The sequence below is a fragment of the Coffea arabica genome, chromosome 3e, assembly GCF_036785885.1.
Source record: "Coffea arabica cultivar ET-39 chromosome 3e, Coffea Arabica ET-39 HiFi, whole genome shotgun sequence".
Lineage (NCBI taxonomy): Eukaryota > Viridiplantae > Streptophyta > Magnoliopsida > Gentianales > Rubiaceae > Coffea > Coffea arabica.
This window is the reverse complement of record NC_092315.1, coordinates 21,154,222-21,170,385: the sequence shown is the minus strand read 5'-3', so window position 1 is coordinate 21,170,385 and position 16,164 is coordinate 21,154,222. Positions and strand designations below refer to the sequence as shown.

Here is a 16,164-nt window from a genome sequence, read left to right as displayed (position 1 = left end):
ATACAAAAGAAAGCGATAAACACCGTCATTAAAAGGATACGTGCTCACAAGGAGCCATTCGTTCATTCATTCGTTCATTCATTCTCCTTTCGTTCCCTTATACCTTCAATCATTTGAAAATGCATTTGTATATAAGTAAAACCCTCATTCATTCATTCGTTCATTCATTCATTCACCAGGCTCCACCAACCTCCACCAACCTACAAGGTAATACTCGAGTATACCAAAACGTTCACCCTGGTCCCTAATCGCCCGACCGAGTCCGCTTCTGGCTCGAGACGACCGGTAACAAGGGGCAATGGCCAGTTCAGCCAAAAGGCTTACATTCATGCACAAATAACATTTCAATCATTCAATCATTGAAAATTTCACAATCGTTTAGGCCGAGTGCGATAAAGTACACACTTGCCTAGAAAACTCATTTTAACAATCATTGAAAGCATTTAACATGTTATCAATCATTCATACCAGCCATATAATCAGGAAACATATCAAACAAGGAACACTCACCTATACACGCAAAATAACGTCCACTTCTCAATCACCAATGAAACCTAAAAGTAAACAAAGAACACATTACAATCCATCTAGCATGATTTGGATGAAATCAAGAATTACCCGACTACTCGTGAGTAAACGTATAAAATGACTTTTAAAGTGTCAATAGAGCATATGGATCCGTGGACGGGAATTACTAGGGTTCATAAACCAACCTAAAGAGGTATTAGGTTTTTAGAATGGTAAAATGATCATTTTAGTTGCCAAGCGGAAATATACAGGTTCAAATAGAAATTTAGCCTTCGGCCACCTTTTGAAAGAGCCGGTAACATTTTCAGTAAATACGTCCAATTCATCACAAAATACATTCGCAAAATCACTTTAACTTGCTTACATTATAAGAAGATGAACGGACGGCATGTCCCTTGTGTTTACCTATTTTCCAGAAAATAGTCCCAACATCTCATATAGAATAATCTCATGTCCAAAAGCCGTTCACTAGGCTTAAAGTCATATAAATACAAAAATCAAGCTAGAAACATTTCCGGATAAAAACAGTTTGTGACACCATTTTGCGATTTTGGCACCATTGGCGCTACGATTATCGGATTATGGTGTAAGACCCACCATTTCGAAGCTAAGAACCAGGGCTACAACAATGTAGAAGGTCACTCAGTCCAAATCCCAACACAACTAAGTCAAATATGCCAAATAACAAACCAGAACCGTAATTGCAGGTTTACAAATTACACTATGCTGTAATAAGTACAACTCAGTCTAAACAGGTCCAAATGCAGAAATTCCAAAGGCATATGGTAGCTAGGACATCAAGCTACATTTCATCAGAAGACCTCAACCACCAAATCCAAAGCAATTCCAGTCAAAACAGCCAATTACAAACGCAGTTCGGCCATCCTGAAGAACCCAGAACAGCAACAGTAAACTCGACATTTCTCACTCTACACTACTCCAAATGACCTGAAATTTTACAGGCACTTCAAACACATCAATACCTACAACTTTCATATTTTAAGCCAAGGCCAATTAGGCCTCTAACCATATGATACAAAACCGGACAGAAAAGGGGATATGAAACCCTAACTTTTCACATTTCCTTCCAAATCCAAAATTGGTTGCAATTATCTATCATATACACCTACTAGAGTCATTACCCTTCATTACCAACCATCATAGATAACCACAACATCATGATCGCATTAAACCAGAAAATTCATCAATAAAATAAAAACTTCACCAATTCATCTCAAACCAAGAAATAAACCACAAATTTCAGCACTTTAGCTACCACTAAGCACATCTTAAGCTTCATTAAGTGTAGGAGGAAGTTCAATCACCACTTACCTAGTAAACAAGAGAGAAGGAGTTGTAGGACACCTTAGCTTCCTTGAACACTTTCACAAAATCACTTACTAGCACCAAATGGAGGGATTTTATGGAGTAGAAACAAATTTCAGCAATTGGTTTGGATGATTTGCACTAGATGGTAGCTAAAAGTTTGAAGAGTTTTCTTCCCTCTTAAGCTCAAGATGGCCGGCCAACATGGAGAAAGAAAGAGTGAATATTTGGTCAATTTTGAGATATTTAATCAAATGGTAAAGAAAGGTCAAAAAGGTGAATAGTTGTCTTAGGCTTCAACCAATGGAAGTGTGACACTTGTCACTCCATTAAATGCATTTCTATCCTTTTGTTTCCTCTCACATCAATCACATCTCATCCTCTACTTATCTCTTAACACCCGATAAATTTCACCCAGTATCCGGAACTTAACCTAATTGGTCGAATTTTTCCGAACTTTTCGCCCTAGTGGGTCCCACATCCGGTATACACTCTTAATTTCTCAAAAACTAACCGATACTAGAAAAATCATTTAAAAACTATATTTACTCATAAAATTGATCTAGAAAAATTTTCTAATAAAGAAAATGCAGAAAACGTGCAATTAAGAAAAGTACGGGTCCTCACACATGGATGGCCATACTGCAATAGATTGCATTCTGAATTCTTTTAATTTCAATTTTTTGGAAATAGCAAAGTAGCCAATTTATCTGCTTTGGTGGAGTTATGAGTTACCATGCAAGTTACTCTAACTTTACAACTTATAGATGCTTTAGATCTCTTTTCTTAGATACTTAATAATAGACAAAATATATATCATGCTCCTCTTAAGAGGGGAAAATGTGGGTTAAGATTTTGTATGAATATTACAAGTTTTAAAGTTGTCGAGTTTATCTTGTTTGTTTTGGGATCAATCAATGTCTCCTGACCCCTTTCCAGTTTCTATGTATTGGTGTCGAGGTCTATTGCTAACTGCAATGGAATATATACTAAGATTTTATTGTTATAATTTCATGATTAGGTTGTCGCTGGAGAACTTAGCAAATCTTGCCATGGGTGGCAGCAGAAACAAAATTACTTTTGGACATGGGAAAGATGCATTGTGCGTTTCAAGCTCCATGCTGCATGCTTTCTTATTTATTAATGTAATTAGTTTAGGGGAATTCATTATTGAATTTATTAGACTCTCTATGTTATAGGTTTTTTTGGTTTATCTGTAATTAAATTCCATCAGGCACAAACAATTCCATTAAATGGATCCATTTTGAATATGTACAAATCATTTCATTAAACTGGGCATCTCCATTTTTTTTCCCCTCCACACTAATACGCGGTTGTCATGGGATAGAAGAGAAATCATGTATCCGTGAATCATACATTTCACATCTAATATATTAGTATTTCTATAAATTTCAAATTCTCTTGTTATATCTGTAACGACATTTCCTTTCCTAAAACAAGAGAGATAACTCGGTTACCGAATTATCTTGTTACATTTGTCCCACAGTTTTGTGTTGTTAATCAGTACGTACAACTTCAATATTAATTTCTATCTATAATTACTGATAAGCAATCCGAACTATTATTTACAAAATTTTAATGCTTCTATGGGCATTCATGTTTTGTACTCCACCGTGCGAAGCGCGGTTTATCTCTCCTAGTAACCCTAAGATCACTGTAATCACAACCATATTATAGGCGCACGCCGCGCACCCTCCCCATATCTTTCAGGAAAAAATAAAACAAAAGAAAAGAAAAACAGAAAAACCAGAGCCCCAAGTAGTCTTGTACAATGTATAAACCCCGTGCATGCAGTACAAGCACCTGAAGCGCAATAGTATATTAGTCTACGAGAGTATAAAGAGTTGAACGCCATTCTCCCTATTCAGAAGCTCTCAAAGTCTCATCCGGCTGGAAGAATCAGCAGCGAAACTCACAACAATGGCGGACGACTGCAACTCCAAACCTACCGTCGGTCTCGATCGTCAAGACCAACTACGGCAGTTATCATCGTCCGACCACAAAGACGGCGTCGTTCAAGAAATGTTCGATTTAGACCAAACCGACGCCGTTTTGCAGAAGGCCGACTCTGAAAATTTTGAAGTAGAAGAAAACAGAGATGAACGAGATAAGAACGCCTTCTTCGACGTCGTAAGTCAAGAAGCCGGAGCCTCTAGTAATTGCTTTGACAGCGCCGTTTTGGAGAAAAGTGAAGAACGAGGTTTTGAAGGAGAAGAGAGAGACGACGCCGTTTGGGGGAGGAAAGGAGAACTACTCCTCCACGACGACGTCGTAAAACCAGAAGCTGAAGGAGAAGAAAAGGTGGAAATTGCAGAAGCCGCTACTTCTTGCTTTGACGACGCCGTATTGGAGAAAAGCGAAGAACGAGGTTTCGAAGCAGAAATGAGAGACGGCACCGTTTTGGTGGGAAATGAAAAAGTTGTTCTCCACGACGTCCTAAGACAAGAAGCTGAAGGAGAAGAAAAGGTGGAAATTGCCGGAGCCACTACTTCTTGCTTTGACGATGCCGTTTCAGAGAAACGTGAAGAACGAGGTTCCGAAGCAGAAACAAGAAACGGCACCGTTTTGGAGGGTAAAGGAGAGCACTGCGTGGAAGAGGCGATGGGTGCTTATGCTACTGGCTTAAACGATGGCGTTTGCAAGAATCAAGAATCGAAGCCTGTTGATTGTGAGACAGACGACTCCGTTTTGGAGAAGGGTGAAATGGGCGTCTCTGGAATTCAAGAAATATTGAAAATTGATGGGAAATTGAATGAAAAAAACTGTTGTATGAAAATTGAGGTAGTTGATGAAACGGCATTAGTAGGGTTTGGAAAGGAAAGAAAAGCCATCAATTTCTCTGAAAATTCAAGGAAGAATGTGAATCATAAGAGGCCAAGAAGGAGGGGCAAAAGTGGGGCTGATGATAATCAGAAGTTTGTTGATATGGGCTTGGCTCAGAATTGTGGAACCAGAAAGAATGAGAAAGGGGGGAAGAGAGTTTATACGAGGACGGAGTTGGGGGTGTTGAGATTTGTGGCAGTGGATTGGCAGAGGAAGAAATGGACAGAGGTTTATTGTGGACTTGGTCCTGCTGTGCAGGAGGAGTATGATGGACTGGTGGGTTCTGATAATCATAGTCAATTTCATCATCAGCAGCTGCAGCAGCAGAAGAAGAAGCACACCCGTGTTGATTTCAATCCGCGGTTCAGAAATGAGGCACGCTCTTCAGTTTTTGGTACGTGTATCATATTCTTACTGTCAAAAATTTGATTATGTATGATTGTTATTATGATTATAACATAGATTTTATTGATGATGAACTTGATCGCAGAATCATGTGATTTGTAGTTGATAACAGTGTTAATCTTCTAGGACATTCTGTAATTAGAGTTTAGGACTCATTTGATCAGGATTCCATAATTGATTTAGTGGTGTCAAATTGTGCAGTGATTTTCTCAGGCTATGTGGATTTCAATTCTTGTGTCTGGATGTTCATAATGTTGAATGATGTGACTTTGAGTTTGTATTGTCTCTGTTTTGTTTCTGTTGTCAAGTTAATTGTCTGTGAAGATGGTACATGTTATTCAGTGCAATGAAATATTAGTATCTCAGCACCAAACAAAAAGAGTATCTATTTGGATCTGAAGTGTGAATTATGCATTTAAGTCACTTGAGAAATATGAATACTTAATGGAAAACTTTCTGATTTGTCAAGACTTTTCTTCCTTTACTGCAATAGGCTGATGAGGTTTTGTGTTTAATGAGGTTCTGCTGTTTGCTAGTGGGTATATCATTCCTGCCTTTTGCTCTTCAAATGTACAAAACATCAAGATATAGTTTGCTTGTGATTATTGATGTTAGACCTCGCCATTTCTACCACTAGAAATGATGTCTTTTAGTTTCTTTCTTTACCCTAACAAGGTAATTGGTAAAAAGAGGAACCACTTTTGGTTTCCATTTCAAATGACTTGCTATTGTTTAGTTGTCAGACCTTGTAGCTAGTTTCCTTGTTACTTTTTACTTATTTTCCATTCATATCAAAACTTTTCACTCCCTTGCCTCATTATTCTTTTCAACCGACAGGCTGCAATTTTGTTCTTTACATTTAATTGATTATGACTTGTTCCCTTATGACACTAGTAAGACATGGGTCAAGCAGTTCCAATTCATCAAAATGGGAGTCTTTTCCCTTTCAAGGGTTAATTTTGACTAGTTAAATTTGATACATAGGTCTGAAAGTCTTAGTATAATTTTCTTCTTGTGGTGGTAAATGTGTTTTCTCATTTTTTCACATAGTTTGTTTTACATTGTTGCCATAAGAGTTAGTCATATTTGGAAAATTTGTGCATAGGACTAAAAAGAGCTGTTTCCAGCTCTCATTCCTTCTCTCCCTGAGAAAATTTTCTTTTCTTTTTTCTCCTTCAAGTTTATGTTTTCCGGTTTTTCTGAAGTTGGGGAGTGGCTAGTTCTAACCTGTTCAAATTATGAAAGTGGGTGGATGAAAACTCTGGTTTTCCTCATGGGATGATTTGGTGAGTGTCCTTTTTGTCTTTCTTCCCCTGTCCTTTTGGAAGGTTAAGGGTGGGAGTTGAGGAGTGTATTTGTTGTATGAAAAAGCAAAGCAAACTCTTTGCTTCTTCTCATCAAATCTTTGTCTTTCTTTTTACACATAAATTTGGGTTCTTCTTGTGTCAATTTGATGGGTTTCCATTTTTCTTGTCTGCACAGGTGCAATAGCTGCAAAAGGACGTGGATACCATCTAGGAGTTTTTGTTCACCGAGGAATGGCAAATAGATATCTTGTGAAAGACACCCTGTGTTACGTAAACCAAAATATACTGTAGATTTTTTGACCTAGGAACATGGAGACTTGGATATGTATATATTGGTGCAGATTAGGAAATACTTTTGGGTTGACTGTGGCAGATTTTTTCCCTCTGAGGTTTCACCATAAAGATGTTAAATGGTGTTGAGTCTGCATACTCTGTGAATATGTCCAATCTATGGTAGTTGTAAATGTAAGATGGATGCATCAATTCTAAGCGATGCTAAATTTTGCATGAAATGCAATGTCCAGTAGTTGTTGCTGAAGTGATTTTCTGGTTGTTTATCTTACTGCATGGGCAGCTGAATGACTTTCTTTTTTGTTATCAAAATGCTCCTTTGTTCTGATTCATTTTAAAATCATATGAGTCTGCACGACTAAATTTATGCAGCCCTTTCAGGTGAAGAATATTCAGAAAATGCAGAGAATGAAAATGCATATGAAAATCTGATAGATCCTCCTGGTCTTCACGTAATTGAGCAGGATGAGTGCTTAGAAGATGATAGTGATGAAGACTATAGTAGCATTCAGAAACCTGCGTTTTTTGTTACAGGTGAACCTGATTTTGATTCAGGCCCTCCAGAAGATGGTCTAGAATATCTTAGACGTGTAAGGTAAAATTTTGGTCTCTTATATTATCTTTATTTGTTTTCCTCTTTATTTTTCCAATTGCCTGATCTGCTCTGAAAAAATGTTTGGTTAATTGGGGGGAGATTTATGGCAAAATGAAAGAAAGCATTGGAGAAGAATGAACCACAATTAAAAGGTTTATTTGATTAGCTGTCCTATGATAAGTTTATAAACTATATGGATGATGACAATAGTGTCTTGGAATGTTAACTATCCTATATGCCCATATGAATATGATGTAAACTAGGCATTTTTTAAGAATATCTGGGTTTTCACAAAAGTATGGGTGTGAATTTGGGTTACATGTATAACTAGATATTTAATTCATGTTCTATTCTTCTTCCTTTGGTTTCACCCAAAAATGGGGGCTAAAGAAGGGGAGGCTTCCTCTATTAGCTAGACTGGGGATTCTGAAGTTGAGAAAAGTTCTATTCACGTGGGATGGTAGCGCTGCTATCAATCTTCATGGGCTTTACCCTATGAAACTATCAGTCATGAGCTATCCGCCTTTTCTTAATTAAACTTTTTCTTACCCATCCCCTTCCTTCCTGTCTCCAACATTGACCCAGTGAAATTGAAATCTTTGTGAAGTTGCGGAATGCCAAATGTATGGATGGTAAGACTCCGTTGATGTAAACAGTGCTGCTTAGGCCAAGCAAAACAAGTTACAGATAGTCTGCAAACAAGCTTGAAGAAATCTCCATTTGCTAGTATTTGAAAGCCTCCTGCATGTTTGCTAACTGATCTGCACAAAGCTACCCTTCTCTCAATCTGTGGTTTAACCTGAGACCACATCTTTTTATAATAAACCTGCAGTCCACAAGTACAGGTCTTCTGTGATGGCTCTCAGCTTGTCACCACTTTGTAGTGCATGTAACAATTTGGCAATCTGACTTTAAGATGACATTGGGATGTTTCTTTCTGTAAGAAGTCCTACTACCACACTTGTATTCTCAGATTTTTAGGCTAAAAGCTCTGGAACTATCTTCTAATTTCTAAAACTAAAACCTATAAAGCTAAAGTTCATTTCAGTTTTTATCTCCACATGCTTCGTTGGTACTGCATCACTTTCACTTTTTGCCCCCAAACTTGTTTCATCTTGTATCATTGCATAGTATTTCCTGGAATCCATTCTGACATTTCATACCACATCATCCCAGATAGCTGGTCCAGGATTTCATTTTGAGACTTCAATTAACAAGACTGGGGCTTTTTGCTCATTGTTTGGTGTAATTTAAATCAAAGCCTACGGTACTTCCCTTGCATTACCAATGCTTGTGCGTTCATTTTGTTAATTAGTAAAAATCATTGCTGGTCTTCCAGGTAAGAGATGTGACTGTAGCGAGGAAAACATTAACTTTCAAATCCAACCGAGTAATGAAGTAACTACTTTCCCCTTCTGAATCCTTCTAATTCATAACTGAGTAATTACCTGTATAATAATGCAGTACAAGTGATTCACATACTTGAATCTCCTAAAGAGGTAGAATACTAACTATCAATTTTAGGGCATATAAATGATGCAATGCAATTTTTCTCTATGTAAACATTGTTTATGAATCAGTTGTAATTAAACAGGACAAATTTGACAATTTATGTTCTGTATTTTCGTACATTTGTTACTTTTACTGGTCCTGATTCCCAGCCAAAAATAAAAATATACTTGAAAAGGGAAAGAACCTACAGGGTCTAACATTATATTTTTTTTCATAATTGTTTCCAGTTTCAATCAGGTATCCCTTGACGAGTAGCAGCCTATTTGGTTGTTTCAGTATGTTAAGAGTTCGATTTTTTTTTTTGGTTTAAGTGCCATCTTAGTGGGAAGTTTAGTCCTGAGTTTTAGTACTTTGTTGAATTTACTCTTAATGTTATTTTGGTATTTTAGTTGTTTGCAAGAAATTTCCATTGGTCATGTTTACCGAGGCTTATTTGATTATTTTTTTTATATTAGGAAACTAATTGGAGTACTAGTTGTTATAGATTTCTTTTAGAATGGTTATACAAATATTTTGCTTATATATTAGAAGAGGAAATAAGAATTCTACCTTTTGGAATTTTATTAGGGAAGGTCATAGTTTACAAATAGTATTCCTACTAGGTTATTTAACATGGACATTGATCAAAAAGAATTTAATAGATTTTGGAGTTGTTTTGTTCTTCTTCCTCATGATACCCCTAAAACTCTTTCTTCTTCACCTCTTTTACTGCCTTGAAATGGCCCCAGGATCCTTTCTTTCTTCCCTAGCACTAGTAGGCCATATGACCTCTATCTTATTTACATCCTTCAGCGTCTTGCTTTCAGTTCACAAGTCAAGATTCATATTTCGAAATGTGGCCTGCTGCATTTTCAGTTGACAAAATGGAGATCGGATTTGAATTCGAAATTTTTATATATCTTCTTTGCAATTAAGTAAACTTCATTAACTGATGATATGGTACTTTTCGCTCCTTGTACTCTCCTGATGTGAGTGGTAGGTGATAACATGAGAAGGGAACTTACCTGAGTTGGCTTATATGAGTTACAACCCAAGTTGAATGTCTGTTGGACTTTTTTCTTTATTGTAGAGACACATGTTGTTTTGAGATTGTGTTGACTGGTTCACCATGAAGTAAAAGGTGTAACATGTCAAAATGGGAAAAAAGGGAAATGAAAAAGCAAAAGGTTGAAAGAAAAGAGATGTACTGAGTGTATAATAGGATTATGCTCTTCTAAGAAAGATTGGCATATAAATCTTTTTAAAAGACGCATTAGGATTTCTTTCTCACTTTTATAGTACCTTTGCCTATATCTAGTTCATGCAAAGCACCATTTTTTTTTGGGGGCCCCAGAAATGACAGTAGTTTTTGCTTGTTGAAATTGCTACAGGAATTCCTATCGTTTCGACAAAAAAAAAAAAGAAAAGATAAGGAATTGCTACAGGAATTGACATTAAATCTTTTTTTGCTTTTATTATTAAGTAGAAAAATCTGACGAAAAGCATGTGAATGTATGTTTGATCTTCGAATGCTTTTTCAAATCATGCACAGATACATACCTATCAATGTTATGCAGATATGCACGTGTATGTAATGATGACATATTGAAACTCAAAAAATGGTGTGTGCCAGTGTTGGAGAACAGCTGTTATGTGTATTCAACACCTTTATATCCATATTTCAAATTTCTCGCTTGTCAAAACACCGTTTTTGGCCTATATTTCTCTCTTTATGAGATATTCGATATGTAACTAAAACAAAAATGTGGAGACATCCTTCTCATAACATGGAATTGCAACAGAAATATATAATAAACATTTGTTTATGGAAGTATTTGATAGTGGTGAAGATTTCATCATGAACGACACTAATTGAGATTGTGTGTTCATTAATTGTTCAAAGTGTGAATTTTGACCTTCGAATATGTGGTTTTTAGGTGGGGAATAATTGCACTGTACAGAGTATTCTATGAATGTTAATTGATCCTTTCTGCTAAAATATTTGATTATGCAATTATGTGACAACATGGTAAGATATCTGCTTGTTCACTCAAAAGTTAGGGATGCTAGCTGGCTCACTTGATAGAGAATAATGAATAACAGCAGTGAGGGCTTATATGCTTTAAAGCAGAGAGCTCTGGAAACATATTATTTTTCATTATCAATTGTTTAACGTAGTATTCTCTAGTATACGTGATTGTTAAGATAAAATGTGTGCATAATCTCTTTGTACATGATAGTTATGAAATAACTAACATTTTTACTATAAATAGCAATGACTTTTATATAATTGCAAAACTTGTACATTTACAGCATTATAAATTGATTGTTGATCATGACTTATACGTGGAAGAACAAATTCAGTTCAACTTGTTTAAGATGTTCTGTATGCTTTTTCTTTTTTGCTTCTAAAAATGCTGTCTTTGGCTGTGTGTATGTGTTGTTTCCGCATCTATGTTCAGGCTTTGTAGAGATTTATACTTGTATGAGTATGTGTGGGTACCGTTCACATTTGAGTGCTTGCATTTTTTGTTTGTGCTTGGCCATTTTTTTTTTATTGAAGGTGGATAAGGTTAAACATGAATTTGAGTGCTAGCTAATGTAGGATTCTTGTTGATTTTGCTCTTTTTTGTAAGTTTGGTTGCTTAGTATTCTGTGCGAATCAGATAGGTTTTGTGAGCTTTTAGCTATTTCTTTTATCAAAGTATTGGCAAAATAAATTGTTTGACCATAAGAAAAGCTTCAGCAAATGTATTCTCCGAAGCACCAGTTTATGTACCCTTAAATGTGCCTGTACTTGGAACTCTCTGTATGTATGTAGATGCACCAAAGCACCAATCTCGAGGAATACCTTTTTTAGTTTCTATTAATTTCAAGTCTTGTTCATGGTGACCTAATAGGTAATAGGTAATTGGTGTTTTGTTGGTTTGCAAGCTTGTTTGTAGTTTTGGGCTGGCTGCCTTTTCTTTTACCTGCATAAGCACTGCAAAATTATTTGAGTGTTTTTTCCTACCACTTTTTTCTTTATGTGGAAGATAATTTGGTAGCACTCCACATGCAATATAAAAATAGAAAGTAACTTGGGTTTTTTGGAATTATTGTTTCCTTGAAAGTTGGAAGGTTAAGATTGTTAGTTCCACACTGTAGCTCGATCATGGATGCTGTTAGGAAAGAGAATTAAATGAGGCATTAGGACGTAGTCATATTTATACACTGGTAGACACCGTCTCTGACATCAGCCTCCAAGAATACGACCTGTAGAAATTATGAACAACATCAATATTTCTCTAGTACATTTTTGCTATTCATATATTTTAGAACTGAGGCAAGCATCATCTGCAAATGTACCAGCTTATCAGATTTTGATAAAAAAAAAATCATCAAATTAATTGATGCCTTTGATACTTAGGAATTGTGATGCAAATTTAATCCTTGGACTTCTAAACATGTCATGCAATGTTTTACACTTTCGTAATGACTTTACTTTCTTGGCCTGTACAGAAAGTTGTGTCTTATAATTGTAGATAGATTTGGTTTTATATGTTGGTGAGAAAGATATTGACTCAATGGTGCCTAAATCATTTGTAGGTGGGAATCTGCACAGATACCCAAAGTGAAGGTTGCCAAGGTTGATAGAACTAAACTAAACAAGGAGCAAACTGTTTACATGCCTCTAATTCCTGATATAGCAAAGTGTCCAGTGCACTTAATGCCACTCAAAGAGTGGGAGGATGCATTTCTTGCCGATTTCTCAGAGTTGAGGCTGGTATTGTATGCTAGACCTTTGCCTCTTTTATATTCTGATTTCATGCCTCCGATGAAGTTATACTTTTGCTCTAATGTTTGAAATAATTTTAAATAGTTGCTAAGTTATCATAAACGCCTGGATTTCTTACTAGAGATGCTTCATTTTTCCTCTGTATACATAATGTCCTCCCGCGCGTCTCCTTTTTTTTCTCTCTTTGTATGATAAATTTGAGGCAATGATCCAATCATGGTTTAGTTTTTTTGTCTTTTGATCCATTTATTCTCTTTATTCAAATGCATAGCATTCTTTTTCAGGCCTTATCAAGACTTGAAAATATGGAAGCTAAGGTGCAGTCATCTTCTACTGTTCATGAGGGACAATCCTCCTCCAGGCCCTTCGATAGCTTTCTTCTTGAAAACATCGATAATATGCCTTTTGTGGAAGATTCAAGCCAATCTGTGCAGTGCTGTACACCTGAAACATGTGGCAATCCATGCTCTTCTGTTGTCGCCAATGATAATGATGGTATGGATTCTGTAGCAAGTCCCAGTTCTAGATCGCATATAAGTGGAGTTTCTGAAAAATGCCCCACCCTGTCTATGATTTTGCGGATGGACTCTGTAGCTCGAGTTTCTATGCTGAGGAAGCGTATAAATGTGGCTGAAAGTATGAGTAGTATATCTTGGGATGATTGTCTATGGCTATTTGCTCTGTCTGCAGCAGTTGATTGTCCCCTTGATGCCGACACTTCTGCAGCCTTTAGGTCATTGTTGCGGAAGTGTGCAAGCGTGCGAGCAGAGAAGTTGGAATTGGATGACGAAGTTGCCATGCTTAATATTCTGGTAACCATATCTGGGAGATACTTCGGACAACTACAAAATTAATTGTGGTTTTCTCAGACTTGCAGTATAGGCTGGGTGGCGTTCCAGTTGTACGCAACAAACAGCGCAGGACTTGCAATAGGCTGATTTTTTGTGTTTCTTGTAATTTCAGATGAATGTGTTTGTCTTGACTTATTTTGCGCATGTGACTATTCATGTCTATTTAATTCGTTACTTAGCCGTAAATTTTTACTAATATTTTGGTTGAAATTTGTTATGCCGGTATACCCTCTGTTTCTGAAGGTAAGGCATTCATTTTATGATTTTAATATATATGCTTCGGAGCATATCTTTATAACCAAATCTCAATGTCTTGTACCTTAAGAAGTCGGAAGTGAATGTTGTATGTGGTCTAAGCAAGAATACCTTCTTAATCCAACTTTTCGCTTTCAATCTTTTGAAGTAGTAAATATTTGTGTCTGCTGCAGCTAGTTTAGAGAGCTGGCAAGTCCCAAATTGAAATATGAAACGGATAATCCAATAGTACTATTAAGTGTCTAGCGTTCTAATTTGTATCAACATGTTGAGATTACTAGATTCTGCACAAGAAAGAAAAAGATGAATTAAAGTATGATATTACACTGGAAAAGTACAGCAAGTAGCTTTGGAGACCAAGTAAAGCACAAATACCCCTTAAAATAAAAGGGAAAGGAAAAAGGGAGAAACAGAGTACATATTTCGCGGAAAATATATCTAGAATAACGAAATAAAACAATTTGACAATTGAATTCTCTACCAAATTACCAAAAATGCGGGATTAGATTTAGATTGAGCAATATTTTTAGTTAACACATAATCAGTTAATACATGGATTTAAACCAAATATTTGCCCCAAGTGAAAAATCCTATCAAGGATCCAATAAGAGTCTTAGGAGTGGCAATCATTTTCGTTTCTCCTTTTATGTTTGGTTTTTTTTTATGAATTGTGGAGCTAAGGCAGTGTGTTGAGAGTGGAACTTCTTTCTCCAAACAAAGAAAAAAGTTAACAGTAGTATAGTCCATGCTCTCTCTTATTTTAATTCACCTTAAAAGGCAAAAAATGCGCATTTTTAATTTATAACCAGTGAGAACGGCACACGCTATACGTGTGCACATTAAAAAAATATTCTTAAAAAGGATATTATTTGTTTGTGATTATTGAAAATTTTATTAGGCTCATAAATGGCAGTTTTTTTCTTCCAAAAAAAGGAGGTCATTAGTAAAGGTCTAGCATTGAAAAGTATAGTGAAATGTTTATAGAAACAGTACATTAGCAGTAATTATATAGGAGTAGAAAATTTAATAGATGGGTATATATGTTGAATCTTGAAAAGGTATGATTGAAATAATAAATGATGACACAATTTTTAACATGAAATTCATTGCTTTTTTTTTTTTTTTCAAGTGAGAGGTTTTGAACCCACAACATTCTACTTTCAATCCCTTTCACCTTACCATCTAATCCAATCCAACCCTCCCCAACCCCCTTCTTCCCCCCTCCCCCAAAAAAAACCCCACTAAACTGTTGGCAAATTAAATCAAGTCTAGAAATATTTATTTATTAGTTTTATTGGAATTAGATTTTTAGTAGTATGTGATTTAGGAATTTATTTTTTATTTGATAATTTCTTATGCAAGGGGTTTCTTTCCTAACAGGTTTGGTAGATTATAAATAAGACATCATTCAGCATGTTTTCTTGAGAGAGTTTAGAAGAGTTTGTCAGATTTTCTATTGTGGTGTGACTTTCTTCATTGTTTGAGATTTCAATAATATTGTAAGTTGAGTTTATTATTTTCTTCTCTCCCACATATATTTTGAATGTTTGTTTTATCCCTTTAATTTTGTAAACCTATACCCATTGATTATTATTAAAACCCTAAAATTTGGGTTCTATAGTTGGCATCAAAACCAGACTATGAGGTTAGTCCTGGGCGTTTCCGCTGTCAACGAATTAGGGCACAAAATTGTCGAAAAGTATTCAGTTAATTGAATTAGACCACGAGGTTGATCCTGAAGTGTGTAGTTGATGAAGAATTTTTTTTTTTGGATAGCAAATCTGGAAAATTTTATTAAGAAGATCCTCAGTAAGTGCGAAAGAAAGAAAAGATGGTGGAGAAAATCTCCAACTACAAATATCTAAAATAGAACTAACATTCCTAACTAATAAATGAGCAGGCACATTTAGATTCCTAAGAACCCAATTAGCCTCCCAAGTGACAAAATTCTATAAACCAACAAAGATATCATCTAACAGCACTCCATAGGTTGAATCATTAGATTCCATATTTTTAAGCATGTTGATGATCTTCAAAGAGTCACCCTCCAAAATTAGGGGTGTGCATCGAATTCGAATTCAGTAATTCGGAAGTTTGAATTCGAAATTTTTCAGAATTTTGGCATAGGAATTACCGATTGATTTCGATTTCGAATTAACCAGTTCCGATTTCGATTCCGAATTCAATTCGGAATTCAGTAAATTCCAAATTCACAGAATTTGGAAACCTTTCCCCCCTTTTTTTTCTTTTTTGTTAGATGTATTGTTATATAATATAAATTTTATATTACATATATTATAAAAAATATTATTATATATAAATGTATTATAAAAAATATTATTATATATAAATATACATATTATAAAATGAAATTGAAATAAAAAATATTATTATATATATAAATAAATAAATATTAATATATATATATTATAAAATGAAATTGAAATCAGAAATTCTGATTTCCAAAACTCCATTACGAATTCGAACCAAATT

At 35.5% G+C, this 16,164-nt stretch overlaps 1 protein-coding gene across 2 annotated transcripts; it reads left to right on the top strand.

Annotated features, from left to right (window-relative positions):
• The first annotated feature begins 3,588 nt into the window (after window positions 1–3,588).
• Window positions 3,589–13,719, top strand: LOC113736644 (uncharacterized). 2 transcript variants are annotated; one of them, XM_027263704.2, is made up of 4 exons: window positions 3,589–5,092; window positions 7,083–7,296; window positions 12,376–12,553; window positions 12,850–13,719. In XM_027263704.2, exons 1-4 carry the CDS (start codon window positions 3,796–3,798, stop codon window positions 13,417–13,419), a joined length of 2,259 nt encoding a protein of 752 aa, XP_027119505.2. In that variant the 5' UTR covers window positions 3,589–3,795; the 3' UTR covers window positions 13,420–13,719. The 2 variants fall into 2 exon arrangements, with proteins under 2 accessions (XP_027119505.2, XP_027119504.2); XM_027263703.2 differs by having other exon boundaries at window positions 7,074–7,296.
• The last annotated feature ends 2,445 nt before the right edge of the window (window positions 13,720–16,164 follow it).